Source organism: Notothenia rossii, assembly GCF_949606895.1.
Source record: "Notothenia rossii genome assembly, chromosome: 1".
Classification (NCBI taxonomy): Eukaryota; Metazoa; Chordata; class Actinopteri; order Perciformes; family Nototheniidae; genus Notothenia; species Notothenia rossii.
In genome coordinates this window covers 6504861-6514702 of record NC_136912.1, presented here as the reverse complement: position 1 = coordinate 6514702, position 9842 = coordinate 6504861, and the positions used below count along the sequence as shown (strand labels likewise).

Here is a 9842-nt window from a genome sequence, read left to right as displayed (position 1 = left end):
TTCCTGAATCAGCATTTCTTTATAAATAATAAAGTATATCTTATCTGGCTGTGGCTCAGTGGGTAGTGTGCTGATCTTTGAATCGGGGGATAGCAAGTTCGAGTCCCACTGCAGTCAGCATGTTGTTGTGTCCCTGGGCAAGACACTTCGTCCCGAGTCGCTCCTGTGGGGATTCCCCACAGTACCAAATGTATGTATGTCGCTTTGGATAAAAGTGACTAACAAATGACAATCTTATGTCCCACTTTAGATATAAACTATGATTCAACTATAATTTACAAAATATAAGTTTTAGTTACATTTCTTATGACACTCTTTGTTCCGTTCATGGTATGCACAACTTAATGTATAACAGCTATTAACAAAACATGTCTGTGTAAACACACCGTAGCCCAAAGGAGCAGGGAGGAGAAAATAATCTTATGTGACCTGCCCCTTTCTCAAAAAAAACAAATAGAAATAGATGATCTGTCCTTCATATTTTCTTATTCACAGCCAATCATAAGAGTATCGTAGGAAAATAAGAGAAACACAAAAACGTGCTACACTAAATACTTAGTTCCCACTTGACAGTCAACCTGTTAACCTGTTCTACACCGCGCCCCCGATACAGGGGGGAAAAACGCGTCATCTGCAGGAAACAGCGTCTTAATATTCAATAAACTATTAATGTTTTATATCCATGTTACGGGAAGAAACTCAGCTAACTGATTTTTATTGTTTTAAACACAAAGCGCAAAACAAAAAAGTAGTATTTTGTTCTGGTAATGTCATTTTCGAGAGACCTGAAAAACAGGCTCAGTGTTTAACAGCTTAACCCCTGAACCTGTTTTTCAGGTTTCAGGCTCAAAAATGACATTCCCAGAACAAATGACTATAACTTCACTTCTAAAAGGGGTAAATTAATAATCTTTTTTCTCAAAGCAATTATAAACCTGTGAGTTGGATGTAGAAAAGTCAGAATCAATATAGATGTTTTTATTTTAAAGTCAATTCAGATTGAACATAGTAAAGAAATGTAAATGATTGTGTTCGTCCAAAATAAAACCATTACTTATAGTGAGAACCACCCTTGAATGATGAGATAGTAGACTAAAAGCTTTAGGAATCCAAAGTATAAAACATAATAAGTACCCTGTATCCAGATTGATGCAAAACAAGTGACATTTCACCTTTCTAGAGAGGTTTAGAAAAAAAACCTCACCTCTGGGGTCATTTGGGTGGATTTTCCATATCTCTGGAACCCATTGGTCGATTTGGATGATTGACACCTCTTTTGAACCGTTAGAGCCAATAGAATCAAGGGGAAGTTCCTAAGTCCGCATACACGTTCCATTGAGGAGTGAGAGTGATGCGCACATAGCTTGCCCAAAACCGGAAGCTCCGTTACGCTCCATATGAAAAATCAGTTTATTGCCATAAATGTTATGATGGATTATCAGTAATCATTTCAAAGTGGCACAGACACATTGGATTAACCTTCAGCAGCGTTTATATGCATTTTAATGCCCTTGAACACAACTTTTGATAAAAAAAAACAGCAAAGGTAAGACTTATTTGCCGTTTCGGCCCGTAAAGTGAAGTTGAAAGAAACAAAACACCGAAACATCACATGTACAAGGAAAAGTGCGACATCTGAGTCCTACTGGAGTAGAAGGATATAACTATTTCAGAATCAGAAACAGGTTTATCACCAGGTAGCTTGACACGTACGAGGAATTTGACTTGGTGCATACATACAAATAAAACAAACATTTAAAAAACAGATAGAGAAGATTTCTGTTTGTTTATACTTGTTTTTAATGATGTTCCTCATTTCTTATTGTCATACTCTGTAAAGCACTTCGGGCTGCGTCAAGCATGAAAGGTGCTAAATGATTATCATTATCCTGTAACACCTCCACAAAGAAACTGCTGACATGGTGCTGCAGATCAGAAAGGTTTAATTTCATATGCACAAAGCTACAGTGTAGACATTCTTCTGACCTGAGCTCCTCCAACAAGGCAACACATAGAATAAAATACAAAAATACAAATAAAGAATAGTGCAAGAAGTCTATATACAGTGGGGCAAAAAAGTATTTAGTCAGCCACCAATCGTGCAAGTTCTCCCACTTAAAAAGATGAGAGGCCTGTAATTTTCATCCTAGGTACACTTCAACTATGAGAGACAGAATGGGGGGAAAGAATCCAGAAAATCACATTGTCTGATTTTTAAAGAATTTATTTGCAAATGATGGTGGAAAATAAGTATTTGGTCACCTACAAACAAACAAGATTTCTGGCTCTCACAGACCTGTAACTTCTTCTTTAAGAGCCTCCTCTGTCCTCCACTCGTTAACTGTATTAATGGCACCTGTTTGAACTCGTTATCAGAATAAAAGACACCTGTCCACAACCTCAAACAGTCACACTCTAAACTCCACTATGGCCAAGACCAAAGAGCTGTCAAAGGACACCAGGAACTAAATTGTAGACCTGCACCAGGCTGGGAAGACTGAATCTGCAATAGGTAAGCAGCTTGGTGTGAAGAAATCAACTGTGGGAGCAATTATTAGAAAATGGAAGACATACAAGACCACTGATAATCTCCCTCGATCTGGGGCTCCACGCAAGATCTCACCCCGTGGGGTCAAAATGATCACAAGAACGGTGAGCAAAAATCCCAGAACCACACGGGGGGACCTAGTCAATGACCTGCAGAGAGCTGGGACCAAAGTAACAAAGGCTACCATCAGTAACACACTACGCCGCCAGGGACTCAAATCCTGCAGTGCCAGACGTGTCCCCCTGCTTAAGCCAGTACATGTCCAGGCCCGTCTGAAGTTTGCTAGAGAGCATTTAGATGATCCAGAAGAGGATTGGGAGAATGTCATATGGTCAGATGAAACCAAAATAGAACTTCTTGGTAAAAACTCAACTAGACGTGTTTGGAGGAGAAAGAATGCTGAGTTGCATCCAAAGAACACCTACTGTGAAACACGGGGGTGGAAACATCATGCTTTACAGAATGTAAAATGAAATATTGTACGGTAAGACTAAATTAAATACGGTTTATTACAGCGATAACTATTTAGATAAATAAGTAAATTGCAAGATGACAAACGGATGAATGTTTATGGAGGCACTTCACAGAGCTCAGGTGTTTAGCAGCCCGTGGGATACCTTACCTCTTGTATTTGTTTACAGCGCAACCAAACGAGACTTTTGAAAAGAAAGCCTTTTCAAAATGTGAGGTTTTCCACGTCGCCACAGGCAAAGAGCAACTGGTTTCATGATGCACACCATGTGATGTTTGTCAAACAACAGCAGGGCAGAGTGGAGTTTTGTAGTTATGCAAATCTAAAAGGTCAAGGTGATTTAGTTAACAGTATCTTAATTTGATGATGCTGTCGAAAAGTGAATATTAAATGACGCTGATATCGATGAGATCAAATGAAAACACTCTGGATTACATGCTCTATACCTTTCTGTGAAATCAAAAACACAGTATATTAGAGCTGCAACTATTCTATTCATAATCCTTTAATAGTTTCTATTATTGTGAGGAAAATATCACTCGACACCGGGATGAGAATCAATAGTCAGGTACTAATTTATTCTTGCGAGAAGAAGCAGGGTTAAGTCACATACAAAGGATATGGTTCAACTCACATACATGAGGTATGCTGCTCAAGGGAGCAGGAAACAACATCAAGCTTAAATAGTCTAAAGTGAGGAGGTAACAACAAAGTCGTAAATCTCTTTGGCGTCATCAGGTGTCGGGACATCTCTGGAAAGGGAGTGTTGCTCTTTGCCCCTCAAAGACGAGAGGAGACAAAGTGTGTGTGCTCTCGTTGGAATCAACCACATGAATTATGCCCTGCCTTCTCCTATCTACGAAGAGGCAGCTGCAAGGTCACACTCAGTATCCTGCCCATCAGAAAACCCATAATAAAGAAGACACCTTGGGTTTTCTCCAACAATTATTTATAGAGAGAAATACTTACCAAATAATCTGTTTTCAGTTTCAGCTGTACAGTATATTGATGTCTCTTTTTGGACTGTTTCTCATGGAAAACAGAGCATTTAAAGGTGGGGGAGGTAAGTTTGAGAAACCGGCTCGAGATACACTTGTTGTTATATTCCATGGAATGCTCTTAACATCCCGATAGCTTCGACAAAAAATCCATAAATAAATGTCATCTGTGGAAGCCGTGGCGCTGTAAAAAGCACGACCAATCATCTGAGCCGGCCCGGCTAAAGTAACTGGATGGCCTACCTGCCTGTCAGCCTTCCATCTGTGCACAAACTTACCTCGTGCCCTCATTGGTCATGTGCTCGTTCGTGTGTGTTGGAGGAGGGGCTCTGTGAGGAAGTGGCAGATTTGTTCCGGCTGTGTATTTTCAAATTCTAGCGCACTCGAGCTGGTTTCTCCAAAATGACCTACCCCACCTTTAAGAGACGTGAAGACATCTTTTGGGAACTGTGGTAGTTATTTTCTGCTGATCCCCGATTATTTACACCCCAAACAACTACTAGATTAGTCAAGAAGAACATCAAGTGTGTGATTCGATAATGGGAATAATTGTTGTTGCCCTAAAGCAAAAATGTAATGGCTCAATAAACACTGTCGAAAACAGGGACTGATTTTATGCAAATCTTTTGGATATGACTCAGTTTATTGCCGCACCCTTTCTTGGTAATCTTCCTTCTATTTTTATCACACTGACGTTTGTTCTCACGAATAAAACCTGATATTTCTTCATGGTTTTAAAGCAATTACACAATCACACACTGCACACCTCCAGTTGTTGTAAGGGTAATCCAAAATACACAAAGTTATTTCATCACTGCTGATCTGTATTTCGGGCAGCAACTACCAACACCTAATCTTCATCAACAGTATTGAACACAATGAAAGCAGCACACAATGCAACTCAGTTCAGTAACCCTGCAGAAAAAGGTTTCCATATGCATCATATATTATTGATTTTTACTGAATGAACCTCTGACACAAGTACAGTGTTTTGCATGTCTCTCTTTTACCATCTGTCCAGATTATTCCATGTTTCTTCTGTTTCTAATAAAACACACAATTAATGTGTTTTCCTCTCATGCAGGTCCTGTGTATCGATGAAGCCACAGCCAGCGTGGATCAGAAGACGGACAAACTGCTGCAGCAGACCATCAGAGAGAAGTTTCGGGACAAGACTGTCCTCACTATCGCACACAGGTAGACGTTTTTCCTAAAATCCATGCCAATTTGACCCCCGAGTCAAAACTAAACAGAAGAAAGCCAAGTGTAGTTATTACGCTCCATATATATGAGCATAAATTAGCATCGTAAGGGCTGTCTCGACAAAGAGCAACAGGATTTGTATATTGTATGTTTTAATATTTCAGAAAATCAAACAAATGTTTATGATACTTACACATACAGTACTCAGCAGCATAATCTCCACATATTAACACCACAACAAGCTAATGTTGGGCTGTAAAGGAACTACAGCACGGTCACATGACTTCACGCCACCACCGCTAAGCTAAAGGAGGCTAATGTTGGGCTATAAAGGAACTACAGCACGGTCACATGACTTCACGCCACCACCGCTAAGCTAAAGGTGGCTAACGTTGGGCTATAAAGGAACTACAGCATGGTCACATGACTTCACGTCACCACCACTAAGCTAAAGGTGACTAACGTTGGGCTATAAAGGAACTACAGCACGGTCACATGACTTCACGTCACCACCGCTAAGCTAAAGGAGGCTAATGTTGGGCTATAAAGGAACTACAGCACGGTCACATGACTTCACGCCACCACCGCTAAGCTAAAGGTGGCTAACGTTGGGCTATAAAGGAACTACAGCATGGTCACATGACTTCACGCCACCACCGCTAAGCTAAAGGTGGCTAATGTTGGGCTATAAAGGAACTACAGCACGGTCACATGACTTCACGCCACCACCGCTAAGCTAAAGGTGGCTAACGTTGGGCTATAAAGGAACTACAGCACGGTCACATGACTTCACGTCACCACTGCTAAGCTAAAGATGGCTAATGTTGGGCTATAAAGGAACTACAGCACGGTCACATGACTTCACGCCACCACCGCTAAGCTAAAGGTGGCTAATGTTGGGCTATAAGGAACTACAGCACGGTCACATGACTTCACGTCACCACTGCTAAGCTAAAGATGGCTAACGTTGGGCTGTAAAGGAACTACAGCACGGTCACATGACTTCACGTCACCACCACTAAGCTAAAGATGGCTAATGTTGGGCTATAAAGGAACTACAGCACGGTCACATGACTTCACGTCACCACTGCTAAGCTAAAGGTGGCTAATGTTGGGCTATAAAGGAACTACAGCAAGGTCACATGACTTCACGTCTCCCCCGCTAAGCTAAAGGAGGCTAATGTTGGGCTATAAAGGAACTACAGCAAGGTCACATGACTTCACGTCACCACCGCTAAGCTAAAGGTGGCTAATGTTGGGCTATAAGGAACTACAGCACGGTCACATGACTTCACGCCACCACCGCTAAGCTAAAGGTGGCTAATGTTGGGCTATAAGGAACTACAGCACGGTCACATGACTTCACGTCACCACTGCTAAGCTAAAGATGGCTAACGTTGGGCTGTAAAGGAACTACAGCACGGTCACATGACTTCACGTCACCACCACTAAGCTAAAGATGGCTAATGTTGGGCTATAAAGGAACTACAGCACGGTCACATGACTTCACGTCACCACTGCTAAGCTAAAGGTGGCTAATGTTGGGCTATAAAGGAACTACAGCAAGGTCACATGACTTCACGTCTCCCCCGCTAAGCTAAAGGAGGCTAATGTTGGGCTATAAAGGAACTACAGCAAGGTCACATGACTTCACTTCTCCCCCGCTAAGCTAAAGGAGGCTAATGTTGGGCTATAAAGGAACTACAGCACGGTCACATGACTTCACGTCACCACTGCTAAGCTAAAGGTGACTAATGTTGGGCTATAAAGGAACTACAGCACGGTCACATGACTTCATGTCTCCCCCGCTAAGCTAAAGGTGGCTAACGTTGGGCTGTAAAGGAACTACAGCACGGTCACATGACTTCACGTCACCACTGCTAAGCTAAAGGTGGCTAACGTTGGGCTGTAAAGGAACTACAGCACGGTCACATGACTTCATGTCTCCCCCGCTAAGCTAAAGGAGGCTAATGTTGGGCTATAAAGGAACTACAGCATGGTCACATGCACAGGAACTACACACATCCCCTACAGACTGAGCTAGTGCCGCCCCTACGTTTCTGATCCAGTCTTTCTTTGTTGAATAAGACATTTTTTCTATTTCTATTTGTGTGTGTGCAGGATCAACACCATCATGGACTGCGACAGGGTGCTGGTGATGCATGCTGGGAAGGTTGTGGAGTTTGACACCCCGGCCGCTCTCTGCCAATCAGACGACTCTATCTTCCAGAGGATGGTCGGATAAAGGAGAGTGAGACGGATAAAAGACACTGAAAGAAGAGAAACAGATTTATTCGTATAGTTTTTTTACCTTGAATAGCTTCCTGGAAACGTCCTGCTTCCTTCAGCTCCGTCCTGATCACAAGTGTTGCTGCTTTTTACTGTTTCTGCAGAGAAATGGGGAATTTTATGCTTCTTTTTGGACTTGGAAGCAAGGAGCAGTGCGTTTATGATCATATTTTCTTATTTCCAGCTGACATTTAGTTTCTTTAAAGTGATTATTGTAATAGGTAAGTTTCTTACAATTGAATTGTGAGGAATTTAAGGTCCTTTATTATAATTTATTTACGCTACCATTGCATTTTTTCTAATAAGAATTGCATAAAGATTGAAAATCCAAGCAGGGTGACCAACCAATCGACAACACACTTATTTATTATTTAGTTTTTATTTAATAAATGTTTCTCATCTTTTGTTTTGTATTTTTAATTGTTATTATTCAGTTTTATGTCTTTATTGTTATTTGTTCCGAATGAAAAGCAGCTGCATTTGATGAGTGTTAATATTAAAGCCATAAACATGTGGGTCAACCTTATTAACATTTATCGTAAAATCACAAACTCACACACTTTGGACGACACTACAACCTTTATAAGTGTGTTTTTTATTATTATTTAGAAACCACACAGTCTTTTATTATAAGCAGAGGGCATGTTGTCACAATACATTATTTGTCTTCTCTGCAAATAATTGACCGTCAGTCACGCAGAATATGTACTCTTCCTGGAGACAGAGTTTAAATCCTTCAGTGTGTTTGTCCTCTCATATATCCGTTATAAACAACTGTCATTTACTTTTTCCAAACCTGTGTAAACATCGAAACATTTATCGCACGGTTTTATACTGTAAAAAAATGTTTAAGGGACATAAATAAACCTTCAAATAACGGCTGTTTCCATCACCTCATTAATCCTTTTGTCTGTAAAGCTTTCAGAAACAGTGGAAAATGCCTGTGTCCCAATTTCCTAGATACAGCACATGAACCTGTGAACACCCCCAAAGCACACCCACAACCAGACGGCACCCCACGTGGTGTGGAGGGGTCGTCACACTGACAACATTAAATTGCTAAATTCCCAAAATAATAATTTAACTATAATAAAAAAGATGGTTTGAGAACCTAAAACCAGTGTCGTAGCCAAGTCACCAATTCACGAGTCCAAGTCACTCTCGAGTCCCCCCTCTTCGAGTCAGAGTCCAAGTTCGAGTCACCAAGGAGTGTCCGAGCCGAGTCATCATTACCTGTGTTCGAGTCCAAGTCATCGTGCGTGAGAATTCATGAGGCCAAGTCCGAGTTGAGTCAATTAGTGCGCGAGTCCGAGTCCCGAAAATCGGCACTCGAGTCCGACCCGAGTCCAGGACCCGAGTACTCCATCTCTGCCTGAAACCATTTCATAATTTTGCATTTTTGCTAAGAAATGGCTCCTAACAATTAAAGGTGGGGTAGGTAAGTTTGAGAAACCGGCTCGAGATACACTTTTTGTTATATTCCATGGAATGCTCTTAACATCCCGATAGCAATGAATATCTTAAGTGCTTTGACAACAAGTCCATACAAAAAATCTCATCTCTGGAAGCCGTGGCGCTGTAAAAAGCACGACCAATCATCTGAGCCGGCCCGGCTAAAGTAACTGGATGGCCTACCTGCCTGTCAGCTTCCATCTGTGCACAAACTTACCTCGTGCCCTCATTGGTCATGTGCGTGTTCGTGTGTGTTGGAGGAGGGGCTCTGTAAGGAGCTGTGTATTTTCAAATTCTAGCGTACTCGAGCTGGCTTCTCCAAAATTACCTACCCCACCTTTAAGAGATTATCAAAATATCTGCCAGTTAGGTAAGGCAAGTTTATTTATATAGCACCTTTCAACACAAGGCAATTCAAAGTGAAAAGACATTAAGAAAATGGCATTTAAGAACAGTAATTAAAAAGAAAAGATAATAAAAGAAACATTAAAAGAAAAAATACATGGATAAAAGTTACACTGCAGTTTAAGATATGAATACTTCAATTAAAAGCAGCGGCAAAAAAGAAAAGTCTTCAGCCTGGATTTAAAAGTAGTCCGAGTTGCAGCGGACCTGCAGGTTTCTGGGAGTTTGTTCCAGATATTTGGAGCATAATAACTGAACGCTGCTTCTCCATGTTTAGTTCTGACTCTGGAGACAGAAAGCTGACCAGTCCCTGAAGACCTGAGAGATCTGGATGGTTCATCATTTAGCAGGAGGTCAGAAATGTATTTTGGGCCTAAACCAGTTCGATTTATGTCAATCAATGTATGGCTGTATTGAATATGGCAGCCCTTATCTTAACTTGGCTATGTAAGCCTCTATAAATCATTTGGAAAAC

At 41.2% G+C, this 9842-nt stretch overlaps 1 protein-coding gene across 1 annotated transcript in view; it reads left to right on the top strand.

Moving 5' to 3' along the window:
* Positions 1-8388, top strand: part of abcc10 (ATP-binding cassette, sub-family C (CFTR/MRP), member 10) — a 25914-nt gene extending 17526 nt beyond the window's left edge. The window contains exons 14-15 of the mRNA XM_079690977.1: positions 5085-5215; positions 7343-8388. Coding sequence (XP_079547103.1) covers positions 5085-5215; positions 7343-7466 — 255 coding nt within the window. The 3' untranslated portion in view covers positions 7467-8388. The remainder of the gene's footprint in view (positions 1-5084; positions 5216-7342) is intronic.
* Positions 8389-9842: the final 1454 nt, after the last annotated feature.